The 16,520-nt window shown below is 38.6% G+C and overlaps 1 protein-coding gene across 3 annotated transcripts in view; it reads left to right on the top strand.

Annotated features, from left to right (window-relative positions):
* Positions 1–16,520, top strand: part of LOC126251768 (TATA element modulatory factor) — a 181,768-nt gene that overhangs the window by 144,158 nt on the left and 21,090 nt on the right. For all 3 annotated transcript variants that reach the window (XM_049952388.1, XM_049952390.1, XM_049952389.1), the window contains exons 16-17: positions 4,017–4,161; positions 8,363–8,506. In XM_049952388.1, coding sequence (XP_049808345.1) covers positions 4,017–4,161; positions 8,363–8,506 — 289 coding nt within the window. The remainder of the gene's footprint in view (positions 1–4,016; positions 4,162–8,362; positions 8,507–16,520) is intronic.

Here is a 16,520-nt window from a genome sequence, read left to right on the forward strand (position 1 = left end):
ATGAAGGATATCTAGAGAACTGGAGGGGAAACACCAGAGAACTGCTGAACAATACGGTAGACAGATACAACAATGAGAACAGGGCAGAAAACAACCAGAAAGTACAACCATTAGTTGATGAACAAACTCTGAGAAAGGTGAAGGAGGCAATAAAAAGATTGAAAAATGGGAAAGCTCAAGGCATAGAAATGATATCAGCTGAGCTCAACAAAAGAGGGGGAGACAAAGACATGTGAATGATTAGCGGAATTGATACAAGACATGTGTAGGAAAGAAGTAATGCTGGAGGAATGGAAAACTGCTGCTCTGTGTCACATATACAAGACGGGAGACAAGACATTGGCACAGAACTACAAGGGATATCACTACTGTGCACTTGCTATAAAATAACGTCAAGAATTACACTGAAAAGGCTCAACCAACACAATGAAGAAATATTAGACACAGCACAAGTGGGGTTCACAACAAGTCTTCAACCGACCAAATATTCACACTAAGACAAATGATAGATGAGGACTGGAAGCACAATCAGGATACCTTCTGTATGTTTATAGACTTCAACAAAGCATGTGACCAGCATAGTGAGAGAGGAGATGTGGAGTATAACAGAAGAGCATGGGATAGCAAACAAGCTAACTGAAATGTGTGTGATGGAATCAAAATGTAGAGTGAAAGTACAGGGGGAGTTCTCAGCAACATTTGAGGTAAAAACAGGAGTGAGACAGGGAGATATTATATCACCAACCCTGTTCAGTTTGACACTTGACAACATCCTGAGGAGAGTAACAAAAAAATGTGCAGGAGTTACCATAGGGAAAAAGATTAATTCTCTGGCTTTTACGGATGATATTGTGGTGATAGGAAAGAGCATGGAAGACCTGAAGAAAATGGGAACTGTACTGATGAAAGAAACTAAGAAAGTATACCTAAGCATAAATGAACATAAAACAAAGTTCATGGTAATGGGAAGAAGAGCTCAGTTAGGACCAAACCATCTAACAGTCAGGAACAGAACAATACAGAAGACAGACACATCCATGTACCTCAGTGTCAACGTCAACCAATGAAACCTTATTGAACAAGAGATTGTAACAAGAATTCAAGCCAGGGGAAGATGTCTAGGAACTATACATAACATCATAAGATCTAAGTTACTATCCTGGCAGGCAGAAATAAGAATATATCAGACCATCATCAAACCAACAGTGCAAGCGAGATATGGACCCTGACAAAAACAGAGAAAAAACTCATCACTTTTGAAAATGAAGTACTGAGAAAAATATATGGACCAGTGAAAGAAAATGTATAGTGGAGAATAAGGAAAAATGAGAAATCAGGCAGTTATACACACTACATGACATTGTTGCGAGTGTGAAAACTAAAAGACTCAGGTGATATGGAAATGTGAGGAGGAGAGATGAAAACACAGTAATAAAGGCACTGATGGATGGAGAAGCCAAAGGAACGAGACCACCAGGACGGCTGAGAAAGAGATGGAAGGATAATACCCTGGCAGACATGCAGATACTGGGTCAGTGAGCTGAAGATGCAGCTGACAAAAAGGTGTGGAAGGCTGAAATGAGTGAGGCCAAGGATCAACTCCATTCATGTGGTCAGTGTAAGTAAGTAAGTAGCAAATAAGTAACATTGTTGAGTACATATATATCGACTCTTTTCTTTACTAATCTTAGCCCCTAGAAGTCATTGTAGAGAGTGTTTCAGAAAGAATGACCTTATTTCAAAACTCCATATTTATTGATGAAAACATGCTACAAAGGGAGGTGCATTGCAAAATACAAAATCTTAAATTTTTAGCTAAGCTGTTAAAAATGCTCTATATCCCCCAGCAGCAGCACGGACATAATCTAGATGATAGTTAAATTTGTCATAAACTTTACACATTGTATTTGCTTTTACAGAAGTTATGGCAACTCCTTCACTTCTTCGGTATCACGAGGTAAAGGGCAACACACTTTCCTTCACATGTCCCCACAAGAAAAAATCGCATGGATTATGTCTGGTGACCTTGGAGGCCAAGAATGCAGGACAGTGTCTTGGGGTCCCATGCAAGCTATCCAGCATTGAGGCAGAGTGCCAATGAGAAACTGATGTACATTGTCGTGCCATTGTAGTGGAGCTCTATCCTTTTGGAAAATAAAGTCATTGGAATCCTCCTGAAGTTGTGGAGAGAGCCAGCTCTGCAGCATTTTTGAAGGTAGCTCACTGTTTACCACATTCTCTTTGCCATGTCATCAGAAGTGCAAAATCCACCTGGATTCTTACCTTTGCGCAATCATACGGTCTCTTCAAATTGACTATACCTACGACTAATGTTTTTGAGTGCAGGCCGATCAGTTTCAGAACACCGACAAAAAGCATGCTGGACCGAAATTAATGACTCACTCTTTGCAAACTGCAGCAGACAAAATTCCTTCTGTTAAGCAGATACTACGTTGCTTCTGACTGACTGCAAACTGAGAAGACGCATTGACTGACATCTAACAGCGATTTCTGAAAATCTAGGTTACACCAATTCAAACAATGCTCTTTTCCATGCCAGCACCTCCCTAAGTTTCGTAATTATCACCATCCAAAATGAGGTCATTCTGTTTGAAACACCCTGTATTTATGCTTTTCTCTGGTTTTTGGAAAGAGAAGTATTCTGAACATTTTTGGTTACTGTTACTGATATGGAATGAAACAACATGTTTACTGGTATCAGTCACAAGTTTACTGTTAGAATAAATTGTGACTGGAAACAGTAAATTGTTGCTTCATTTGAGAGAAATATTGGCAGTGACTAAGGACATTTATGAACTAATTGTCAGAATACCTCCCCTCCCCCATTAAAAAAAAAAAAAAATTAAAAGTAGATGTCTTCGTAGGAAGTTCTAGAATTAGCATGAGATATTATTCTGATAACAGGCTTCTGTATTTTGATGAAAAATACTGGTGGGTGTTGTACGAACTGACATGCACTGAAGAACAATCCTGTAAATTTATGCACATCATTGACTGGAGGGTCATAGACAAACTCCATCAATTGTTTCATAACCAAATGTCTAGGGGATTGTAGTTATGGGATGTGGAGTTCAAGTGTGATAACCAAAGGAGTGTGTGACTGAACTGCATTGTCGTCACTTAGCTATGATGCAAGATCAAAAGAATTTTGTATAACTCAGTGTAAGTTGCTGAAGATGACCAATACTACCAGCCAACAACCTTGCCACACTGATAACATCGGTCCCTGCCTGATCACCGATGTTAAGCAACATTGGGCCAGGATAGTACTTGGATGAATGAGTGTTTGGGGAAACATGGGTGTCATTGATTTTAAGGTCAAGCAAGTCGCAGGAATGGCATCCAGTCGAAAGATGTGCACCAGGCCATGGTGCCACACAACTTTTATTTATTCATTACCACTACCACCTTGCTTAAAAAAAAAGTCGGCGTGGTCAGAACTCATTGTTGGGCAGTGCTTGATCTGCCAAGCACACATGTGTACAGATTGTAAAAGCAGCGGTAAGCGAATTAAATTATCACTAACCTAAATTCATGTGAAGATCTAACAGGCTTTGGGAGTATTCTGGTTGGCCAACAATTTCATTTAGTTGTCTGCATTGTGTGGTGTGATGGTATCATAACAGTTTTTAGGTGAGCTCTGATGTCATTGTAAACCAGATGATCTCTGTCAGCAGTATTGTGCCATAAAGTCATATTAATACACAACTTATGAGAGTGAGACATGTTCATTTCTTCTTTGGCTTCCACTTTTAGTATAAATGAAGGCAACTGTTTTTGCAGTCAAGGTGAATGGTAATGTGCAGTGTCTCATTTTGGTAGCAGCTTCGTAGACATAGAAAACTTTCTGCATGTGCCCCTTGGTAGACTGTTGTATAAGCACTGTGATTCTGTGTGTGTGTGTGTGTGTGTGTGTGTGTGTGTGTGTGTGTGTGTGTGTGTGTGGATTAAAACAAATTTCAGTAGTTTATCTAGAAGTTTTGTCTGCCACACAGGGAACACCGTACATCTGAGTCTATGCAGGAGACATTGGCAGAAGAGATGAAGGACTTACAGAGGCAAATTAACAGTTTAGAGCAGCAGCTGTCAGTAGAGCGTGCTGCTACAGAAGCTGAGAAAAGGAAAACTGCCATGCTCCAGGTTATGCTCTTTTCATCTATATTGAGATAATAGTACATCTATGAACATATTGTCCCATCAATTAATTTATTAACATATGTGTGCTAAGTGCCCCTAAAGAATAGCATGTGTGTGGGGAGAGGGCCATGCATGTGCATTTGTCTACTTGATTCTGTCATACTTTTACCACGCTGTTATTTGATAATTTATGAAGATAAATTTGTTGAAGCTACACATAATTGTTACATTTAAAATGTGAGTTTTATTTTCAAAAGAGCTTTGAAGTGATTTTACTAGTTGACAACACTCTCATATGTCATCGTACGTATTGTATTCTAAGGAATGGGTGAATGATACACCCACTGTAGTATGCACATCTTGTCACAGGTGCAAACTATAATATTAGAAAAGCACAATGCCATAGTTGTTATACAAGGTTTGCCTGAAAAATTCAGTGAATGGTCTCAGAAAATCAAAGAAACAATAGTTAGAAAGTAAATACCTTTAATGACTTTAAAGTGATCACCTTTAGCTACAACACACTTCTGGCATCAGTAACAAAGCTGTTGCAAACTGTCAGCAAATGCTTCTTGTGGAATTACTGCAAGCACCATGGTAGTACATTGTTGGATATCCACACCATTACAGATAAGACATGGTACTACTAATATGATCTGAGAACAAACGACAGTCAATGGCATGGTGTTCGTCGTCTTCCCTGCCTCCCTTGAGTAAAAATTCATTATGGATCAAGCCTTTGCTGTTGTATAAAACAATTAATGTTGTCTTAATTTTGGATTTTGTCAGCTGACTTTTGTTGGGAGGCAGGGAAGGCAATGAATACTATGCCATCGACTGTCACTTGGTCTCCGGATCGTATTGGTAGCATCAGTTCTCATCTTCAGTAGTGATGCAAACAAATATCCAACAGTGCATGTCCATGGCGCTTCAAGAGATTCCATAACAAGTGTTTGCTGGCAGTTTAGAACAGCTGTGCAACCAATGTCAGAAGTTTATGGTAGCTAATGATGATTACTTTGAAGGCTAGTGGAGTTGTGGTAAAATATTGGCTTGGTGCATAAGTTCATAGTGATTTTCTATAAGTTTGACAAACACAACAGATACACATAACAGAAAATTTAGTCATCCATAATATATTCTCCTTCACTATTTACAATACTCTGCCAGTGCTGTGGTAACTTTTTGATTCCACAGCTGTAGAAATGAAGCCGTTTTAAGGCGAATAACTCAACAAGCCATGTTTGGAGCAAATTTTCATCCAAAAAGGGAATGCCTTGAAGGTTGTTCAATAGAGAGTGGAGAATGAGAAAATCTGAGGGCACAAGAGTTGGTGAATAAGGTGGCTCCAGAATGACTTCCCAGCCAAACTCCCATATAGCATTCTTTATCAGTCTAGCAGAATGTGAGCAGGCATTATCTTGGAGTAGCATAACTTTATGCAGTTTATTGTTCTTGGATTGCATCTACAAGACATCTCAGTTGTGGACAATAAATGTCAGCAGTGATGGTTACACCTTGGGAAGCATTTCATAGTACACCACACTGTCAACCAGATGCATAACTTTATCTTTTCTGGAATCAAGCAGGTTTTTGTCGGAGAGTTGCTGCTTTGTTTGGGCTCAATCATTCCTTTCTTTTCCTTATATTAGTATAAAGACACCATATCTTGCCACCAGTAATGATACAGAATAGGAGTAATCGGTGTTGTTCTTGAACCAGTTGATGACAAGCAAGCAGAGATGCACATTTGACACAAGACTCCGGTCGATCTGGGAGTCCAATTCAAGTGAGAGACACTTGAGCATCCATCCTATAGTCCTGATCTCTTCCCATGCAATTATCACACCTTCGGTCCCTTAAAAAAGGGCTTGAAGTGTCAACAGTTTCTGTTGGACAAGGATGTGAAGCAGGCAGTTACGGCTTCTTCACAGAACAGAACATGGTGTTTTACCTTCAACATAATGCATCAATGGGATGATTGCCTCAATGCTCACAGCAATTTTGTCAGATTGGCATAGTGAGTCTGGACTGCATCGCCTTCAAACAGAAACTTTTTAATTGCCTCTTATGTAAGCATGCTCCTGTATGCCATCAGTCAGCAATAGTGGAATAACTCCTAAGCAGTATCTCAAACAGTGCTATGCAATAACTACTTTGAGCGGTAAAATGAATGAATGAATGGAGAAGTGTCTGGGCTTGTAAGCATCCTATTTTGTAGTTGACCACTGCTAACTGGTACTGCAAATTAGTGGCAGTTAGTAACATCAGTCTCAATTCTTTTGTTTCAAATGTCATACAGAACATTTTCCAGTGGAAATCTACATCTGTATTAAACTGCCCATTCATGAAAATAGTAATAATAATAATAATAATAATAATATATCTAAAAACAAAGATGATGTGACTTACCGAACGAAAGCGCTGGCAGGTCGATAGACACACAAACAAACACAAACACACACACAAAATTCAAGCTTTCGCAACAAACTGTTGCCTCATCAGGAAAGAGGGAAGGAGAGGGAAAGACGAAAGGATGTGGGTTTTAGGGGAGAGGGTAAGGAGTCATTCCAATCCCGGGAGCGGGAAGACTTACCTTGGGGGGAAAAAGGACGGGTATACACTCGCACACACACACATATCCATCCACACATATACAGACACAAGCAGACATATTTAAAACTTTAAATATGTCTGCTTGTGTCTGTATATGTGTGGATGGATATGTGTGTGTGTGTGCGAGTGTATACCCGTCCTTTTTCCCCCCAAGGTAAGTCTTCCCGCTCCCGGGATTGGAATGACTCCTTACCCTCTCCCCTAAAACCCACATCCTTTCGTCTTTCCCTCTCCTTCCCTCTTTCCTGATGAGGCAACAGTTTGTTGCGAAAGCTTGAATTTTGTGTGTGTGTTTGTGTTTGTTTGTGTGTCTATCGACCTGCCAGCGCTTTCGTTCGGTAAGTCACATCATCTTTGTTTTTAGATATATTTTTCCCACGTGGAATGTTTCCCTCTATTATATTAATAATAATAATAATAATACTTGTAAGTGCCACAATCACACAATAATGCAAACTTTTTTAGAGGTGGTATGCCAGGGAAAAAATCACAACTGAGATTTTACTATCAGGATCTCTCATAGATTGAAATACTGTTATGTTGTCCCTGTTGCTAAACTTCTGTCTCTGTGGATGAATGATGTTCACATCTAGCTCTGGTACTTCCTCGCAGGTGTGTTCTGTGGATCACCTTCATCCAGGGGATCCCAAACCTGGTACCTGGTACTGCCATGTGTTTATTACCAGTAAATTGGTATGAATTCTGCAACAATTTCCATACAAAGTCCCACTCTGTGTTCATGTTGTACCCTTTATCCTAATATATGAAATGATTAATGAGACAAATTTCCACTATCCTTTTGGCAATGTTATCCCTTTTGGTTGTTCACACACCATAATATACTCTACAGAGTTCTTCAGCAACTGAGATGTTTGAGGACAGTAGTCAGGTGTGGACCAAATGTTCAATCAACTGTATATGTGTTGTTTGTACTGGTTACTCACTGTCCTTTTGCTCACATTCACAGCAAATTATACTTATAACCATTTATTGGACTTGGCCGTCACTCTTGAGCATGTACTTCAAAATATGTTTTGACTACCAGTTGGAAGACCTCTCTGTGTACCGATTTTACTAAATGGTGACTGATGCTTCTAGATGTGGGGATAGCGTTTGATAAGACATTTGTGTGTAGTTTTTCTGTTTTGGATTCAGGTGTTTCTTTGCGGGATTTGATTGGAATGTTCATATTATCTGTTGATAACTGTACTTGTTGTTCTTGGGTACCAGTTCCAGATGTAGCTGTTCTCAAAGAATTCCTTTGTATGGGTGTGAGGTCTGTATACAAAAATACTGAAAATTCTGTCATTTCTCACTGTGTAGTAGTAATTTGACTATTGCAGATATTTGTTGGTATGTGTGTGTTTCCAGTAAGCAAGTCATACTAGTGTTAAACAAGTACATAAAGAAGTGGAAACTGTCATATCTTTTTCATGTTGTGTCGGGAATATAATGTTCAGATGAGAGAGTTCAGGTTATTTTCATGATATAATGTAAATAAATGGAGAGGCAGATGATGTGGCTAAATTACCATAATTGCACTTATAATAGTAAAGGTGTTATAACTGTTTAATGTTCTCTTGAACAGGATCAGTTACGAGACATAGCAGTTGAAAAGGAGCGTTCTGGTGGCAGAGGTTCTTCTCCTGCAGGAACTCCAAGGTCATCACCCACATTGAGCTTTGGCAGAATGTCACTGTCAGAGTCTGTGTCAAGTGTAACTTGGCCACAGGTATGTATGTTCTGCCATTATGTTCTTTATTGAGTACAGCAATAGACATTATACATATTGATATACTACATTGTTATTCCATTTATGGGTGAAGAAAAAGCAACCCTATATGAGAGGGCAGCCAGAACTCTGTGTGATGCACATCAGTTCACCATTTTAGTTTCTGACAATGCTAATATTGTGTGCTAGATGTCTTTTAATTTTTATTCCTACTTCACTTGTCATTTTTTGCTGTGGTCTTGAATATCATCCTTTGCATTTGTGGGAAAAGAAAATTAAGATTAGTATTTAAAATTCCAGTAGAGATGGAGCACAAGATTGGATTGGTCTGAGTAGAGATGGAAATTGGCTTTGTTCTTTTTAAAGGAACCATCCCAGCATTCACTTAGGCAATTTTGAATAACCATGGAAATCAAATTGAATGCCTGAATGGGGATTTGAACACTGATCCTCCCAAATGCAAGTCCAGTATGTCAGCTTGATGTGTGATATTGTGGTGGCCAGGTTGGTGGTGTTGAGGGTGAGATTGAGCTATTCTGCAGCTAAAAGATGAGCAAAATGTTGAATGCTAATATGATTTTATGAGATTTATGTGTGCCTGTGCACCATTCACAGTTCATCTGCAGATGGTGATTACCTGCCGCCCCCCCCTCCCCCCCTGCCCCCCTCCCCCCCCCCCCCCCCAAATTCTGTGACATCAAGAAGCAAATTCTTCCACCACTTCAGTATTACACCTGCTAACATACTCTGCTGGAGATTATTATGGTGTGAATTAGGGACACATTGTAAGCTAAGCCTTCATGTTTCTGTTGTGCAGGACTTATATTGATAACATGCTGACTTGTATTCAGAGGGAGTTGGATTCAAATCGAGTTCTGACTGGGCGTATTTACTTGTGTTTTTTCCAGAATTAATTCAGACATACAATCAAATAGCTCTTTCAACAACATAGTGGCTGATTTCTTTGTGGTCCTTCTAAGAAACATCAAGTTATCAAACTCAAACAATGAAAACACCAGATTGAATATCAACAATGTAGGAAAAGATAGACTGCTGCTTTCTGTAGAGATGACATCATAGATTGCTACTTTCCGTAAAGATGACACATTAAGTCACGGACAGTCACAATTAAGACACTTACACACATGCTTTCAGCCACAGCCTTTGTCAGAAACAGAAAGAGAAACACACACCATTCCTTCACACAAGCAAGCACACCTCACACACCCCTGCCCACAAACTGTGGAAGCTCAGAGCAGGATGCTTGTGTGTAAGTGTCTTAATTGTCCCTGTCCATGATTCAACATGTCATCTTTATGGTAAGTAGCAAATCTATCTTTTCTTACATTGTTCAAGTTAGTAAACTGTCAGGAATCAATTTTTGTCATTGGAACACTGAACTTTAAGGAGAAGGAAAAACTTTCTGGTTAAGACACCAGTTTCTTCTATAGTGCAAGCACTTTAATAATATAGATGAAGTTGTTACACATAACAAAATAATTTTGAAATTGCTGCAGATGTGTATAATTAAATGGATGCAGTCTCAAGATTTTATATCCAAAGAAGACTATGTTGCTTGTTGTGGAAACAAAGGGAAGAAGTACAAAATAAAAGAGAGATCTCAAGTAATGCAAAAATGCATGGAATAGAAATTTAGTTCTAGTTGGTGTTGGAGGTCTGTGGAAAAGGCTCACTAAAAGGAGTAGGATGACAGGCAGTGGCAGATAGACAGAAGAGTCCAAGCTTAATGGTATTCCTAGACGAAGCTGTGTTGAGACGTGATGTACTGAAGGATTGTCATCCATCTTTGTAGTTAGGTGATACTTCGTCATTCACTGTTTAGACGTCAAAAGGGATACTCTACTGAGGAAGATGTTTATGCTTTAACTGAAGTTGTAATAAAATTTTCAAATAATGGAGCTTCACCAATTTGGTTCCCCTGTGAATTATCGAAGGCATTTCAGAATGTCAATTATAATGTTCTATTAATAGAAATTAAGTTTTTATGGAATACATTATTCAACACATGCCTGGTTTAGTATCTATTTGAGCTACAAGAGGCGAAAAGTTGAGCAAGACTGTTAGAGTTGTACAATTAGGGGTGCCATGTTGTCTGCATGACAAGAAATCACAACAGGGGATCCACAGGTTTTGATTATGTACCAATTACTATTCTTGCTATGTGTAAAATAAGGGAAAGGTGACCACTCACCTATAGTGGACTGATGCATGGTGCATATGCAAGTGTAACAAAAAACGGTAGTCTTATATGTTATTGACCGACCATTTTCTGTAAATCAGGAGGCAGAATTAGTCCCTTTTTGCAGATGATATACGGATTATTGTCAAGCCCAACATATAAGCAATAGCAGGGAAGCAGTAAATGACACTTTTGTTAAAGTTATTGACTGATTGACTGGTTTTGAATGAATGTATTAGCTTTAAACTCTGAAAAAACACAGATCGTCCATTTTTTTACTGTCAAAAACATCCCACCTCATATTAATGTTGTGTGCCAACAAAAAATAATAAACAGAGTAGAAAGTTTTAAAGTTTGGGATATCCATACTGATTAACATTTAAACTGGAAAGCCCATATAGTAGACCTGCTTAAACGTTTTTATTCAGCTACTTTTCACATAAGAATAACTGACGATTATGTGGACTTGGAAATAGTGAGTTGGCTTATTTTGCATTTTTCCGTTCACTGATGCCCTGCTGGCTAATATTCTGGGTTAACTCCTCGCTTATGCAAAAAGTGTTTATTCAATAGAAGAAAGTAATTCGAACCATTTGTGGTGCACATGCATGTAGTTTGCTGGCATTTGTTTAAGTGATTTGGAATATTAACCACAGTGTTACAGTGTATTTATTTCCTGATGAAAGTTTATTTCCAACAAGCCATTGCATTGTGAGAATAATGTAGATATTCAGAAACACAATATTAGAAGAAAACATGACCTGCACTTCTCTGTAGTAAATCTAACTTTTGCACAGAGAGGAGAAAAATATTGTTGTGTCGATTCCCTAAGGTCTCGACACAATGAGTGGCTAGGTGCACGCGAAACTAACGCAGACGGGCGTAAATTCTGAAACAGGAGACTGGATGAAAAACTATAAAGAAAAGAAGAGAGATTGTCATCTACTTAACTTTTAATGATGTTCTTCTTGTTGAAATACATCTCTTGCATAGTAGTAAGCAATTAGCAATGATACACATGGCGCCTTGCTAGGTAGTAGCGATGGACTAGCTGAAGGCTATTTAATCTGTCTCTCGGCAAATGAGAGGAAGACGTGATACGTCTTGTCGCAAGCTATGTCGTCCGTACAACTGGGGCGAGGTGAAGTCCGTATCTTGTGACCTGCCATGTGGTGGCGCTAGGATTGCGAGTACACAGTGGCGACACGCGGGTCCGACATGTACTACAGGACCGCGGCCGATTTAAGTTACCACCTAGCAAGTGTGGTGTCTAGCGGTGACACCACAAATACTCAGCTATGAAATCTTAAGGAGGCAAAATTCTTAGTACTGCTGATAGACACACATAAAAGTCCAAGAAACTGTTGTAGTTTCTTAAGCTATTAGCTGCTTCATTGGATAGGGAAAAGTGGTAAGTTGGGAAAGATAACTAAAGATGATCATGCTACTCAGATACCAGGATGAGAGAGACCCGTTTGTTGTGAGATCACCCTCCTCCTCACAGAGGGCAAGTTCCTCTCATCCTGGGATATGAGTGCTCGGACCTCCCTTCTTAACTTTCCCCAACTTATCCCTAAGAAAGGATCTAATAATACAATGGATAGGATAGTTTATCATACTTTCATGTGTGCCTGTCGGCAGTACTCTTAATTTTGCTTTCTGATGTGAAGTACTGGCCAACAAGTCTGTACCATAATTTCATAGTTTTCTGAAGATAACTTTCCTTTTGAAAGAGATACAAAATTCTGTGATAATCTGGCCATGGGCTGTATGACTGACAACATATGTGTTTCCAGATTCAGATTGTTTCTCCATAACAACCTGTTCTATACACAGAAAACTTCTTTAATAGACATATGTAGTCATTTATAAATCTGTAAATGGCTAAAAGCATTCCTTTGTTCAGTTGACACGTTCCACATGATAATGTGTGTAATGAATATAATCTATTGAAAATTGAACTAGCTAACCCAAGAGCATTTCATCAGTGAAAATCTGCTGTAAGTTTTATTTATTTAATTTTTTTCTCCACCATGTGTTAAAGCTGCATGTAGTATATAAGGACATGTGACATAGTTCTTCAAACTTGTACACACATTGTGTGATTGTCATGTCAGATGTAGTCAACTTAATGAGGTCTTGCTTCGTAACACTTCATAATAACCAGTAGTTCCATATGAGAAGGTGACACAAATCTACATTTTCAGGAAAACATAACTCTTATATGTCTTCTTTTCTCCAAGTTTTCACCTTGAATTTGTATGCACCAATGTATCTTTCCAAATCAGTTAATGAAGGAAACAGATACTTCTGCTTCTTAGTGCACTAGCAACTGCACTCTTCCACCTTTGGGAGAAGAAGGGCTCACATGAGGAACTCAGCTGTGAGACAGTTGCCGAATTGTCTGAATTTGATACTTTTTGACATATGATTACAATAGCCAGTACATTGGTGTGGTAGCACAAAATCTGGTACGGCTCATATTTGGGTGCTTACTAAAATCTTATGGGGGGAAACTACAGCATACATAACTGCAGTTATTGCTGATCTTTCTTCGAATGAGAGTGTGGTAAAACGTTTATTGTAATGAAGAAAATGCATATAAGTACACTGCCTTCATTTCTTACTCTCATAAGTTTTGTTAGAGGGAAATCATTGGGGCAAGAACCAGATACATGACAGGTAGCTTTGGTGCAGGCCAGTTTCACACAGTCATACTTCATCTGCCTGTGTTCAGCCTATTAAATTCTTGCTGACAGAAATCCGAATTTTGAGGCTTTTACCCCTTGGTTGTTTAGTGTGATCTCTCCCAACACAACCTTCCTGATGGTAAACAGCTCTTGTAACATCTCAAAGACAGCTTCCAGTCAGATAACAAGAGAACACTAAATGTAATATTAGAAACGAGAAGCATCTTCTTCAGTTTACCGAGTGAGGTGGCACAATGGTTAGTACTCTGACTCGCAATCAAGAGGACGATGGTTCAAGCATGTGTCTAGCCATCCTGATATAAGTTTTCTGCAATTTCCCTACATTGCTTCAGGCAAATACCAGGATGGCTCCTTTGAAAGAGTATGGCCAATTTCTTTCCCCATCCATCCCTAATGTGAGCTTGTTCTGCATCTCTAATGACCTCATTGTCAATGGGACATTAAACACTAATCTCCTCCTCCTTGTCCTCCTTTTTCAGTTTTTCTCTAGCCACAAAACTTGTTTCCTTCACTAGCAACCATTGCTGCTTACCCACCTTCAATTTAACCATCAAGATAGTTCGTTTAGTTCCTGAATTAGTCTAATTGTTGAAATACTCATAAGACTTGAACAAGATTCCTGCACAGCAGTACACAGGCTCTGTTCAGATTGGATAAAAGCATTTGCTTAGCAGTTAACAGTTACCCAAATATAAGCATTTTGTAAAAATGAATAGACACAAAATAACTGAGCGTGTTGCATCTGTCTTTGTATGTTGGAATTTCCCAATTCAGGCAAATAGGTAGGTAGGCAGAGGAAAGATAACAATGCTCTTGGAACCCTAGATCGGAAGTGATATTCTGCAAGTACCTGAAGCAGTACTCAAGCAGTACTCTTTTCGGAGTCACACTGTATAATGACTGGTGTCATGAACACAGCAGACCCCAACAGAGACCAGCAGTCAAGTGTGTTTGAGTTCATTACACATTTGCGACTCTCAGTTCTTCATTGTAAATATTTTGTGTCACAGAATTTGCTTTTTCTTGACTTGAGCATAAAACAGTTGTCCTGATTTTTGGAAACCTGTTATAAAATATAAAATGCATATTGGATAAATGATATAACTAACTACTTGTCCATCCACTGATGTCAATATGAGCATGAACAGAGGGTGACAGGTCTGTCTGTTATGGTGAACTTATGTGGAAGATCACAAATGTATTTCAGATCAGGTTCTGAATTCAAATTTCTGTCTTTTGCCAACTGCTCTGAACTGACTAAAATGTAGAAGTATGCCATATCAGCTGCTCCAACACACAAATCACCTCTCTCCCTCTCTCTCTCTCTCTTTTGATTAAGAGTCCAAATATGACAAATTCTCATATGTGGTTATATCATCTTTTCATAATTTCATAATGTGGAAACATCCTGATTGGAGAAAAGGAGAATGGCAGCTGGATCATGTATTTATGGACAAATTCTTCCACAGAGAAATCTAAACTGTTAAAATATTAAGAGGGGTAGATACAGGTTCAGATCATTACATTGTCAAAATAAAAATTAAGTTGACACCACTAAAAAAGAAACCAAAGTGCAATAAACAAAAGAGGAACTTCGATCCCCACCAATTAATTAGAAATGATAAATACAGAAATGTCACACAAAATATAAAACTGACAGATAATTTAGAAGAACTGGTTCAAATTCTCAGGCAACAGGCAGAAAATTTAGCCCCATTGAACCCACGTAATAGACATGTCTGGTGGAACTCAGAATATGACAAAATTCATTAAGAAAGACATCATGCATGGTTAGACATCATGCATGGTAAAAATTTCAAACACAGAAAACAGAAGAAAATGCAACCAATCTCAAAAATATCAGGAAAAAGTTCACACAAATTATCAGGCAAACCAAGAGACAATCACCGAAAGATCTAATTGACTCAATAGAAGAAAATTACCACAAAACAAACTCCAAAGACATTTTACAAAATGTTTGGAAGACAATTACAAAAATTTGCCCCTCCCACATTAATGCTGAAAAGGGAAGATGGAAAAATGGCACATAATGGCAAGGAAAATGCCGAAATCATGGCAAAGCATTTAGTAAACTTTTGAATTGTGAAGAACTCCAGGAACTTTTAGCAATTAATACAGACACACCCATCAAGACTCCACCTGATCTCATAAATCCTCCAACAATCCAAGAGGTGGAAACAGCACTCAGAGAGATGAAAAATTATAAGGCATGCGGAGAAGACGAAGTTTTTGCAGAAATGTGGAAATATGCCAGTGATACAGTTCGAACGTCCTTAAACATAGCCCTAACAAAAATCTGGGTAACAGAAAAGTTTCCCAAACATTGGACCATAGCCATAATCCACACACTCCACAAAAAGGAGATAAAAGCAAATTAGACTGCACATTGGAGATTTTCTCCAGACTCCTATACAAGAGGATCAGAGAGCAACTAGAGAAGAATTAGGTGAATACCAAGGAGGCTTCAGACCTTGGAGAAGCTGTGCAGAACAGATCATCACTTTAAAATTAGCCATTGCATATTACAAGAAATGAAATAAACCTCTTGTAATAACCTTCGTGGACTTTGAAAAAGCATATGACTGTATCCATTGACCTTCAATGTTAAAAATCTTAAGAAATTTCGGGCTCCATACAAAATTAATCAATTTGATAGAACTCACCTTAACCAACACTGTATCAAAAGTCAAGTTCAGGGGGGATCCCTCTCAGCCATTCATCATAAAAACAGGTTTAAGACAAGGAGATTGCTTGCCACCCCTGCTGTTCAACTGTGCTTTAGAATACATAATGAGGGAATGGTACAAGACTAACCCAGAATACATCGAAATTGGAAGACCCAAAGACAATGTAAGTTTAAATTGTCTAGGATTAGCTAATGACCTTGCTCTCTTGTCCAACGGTATTCAGGAAACCAAACAACAAGTTATCTCACTACAGGAAATAGCACAGAAAATTGGTCTTGGAATATCCTTTGAAACAACAGTCATCATGTTAACTGACCACCACTCGTAAACGAAATTGCCATAGGAAACCAAGAAATCAAAATTGTCGGTAAATTTAAATATCTGGGAGAAATCAT

The sequence above is a fragment of the Schistocerca nitens genome, chromosome 4, assembly GCF_023898315.1.
Source record: "Schistocerca nitens isolate TAMUIC-IGC-003100 chromosome 4, iqSchNite1.1, whole genome shotgun sequence".
NCBI classification, from domain to species: domain Eukaryota; kingdom Metazoa; phylum Arthropoda; class Insecta; order Orthoptera; family Acrididae; genus Schistocerca; species Schistocerca nitens.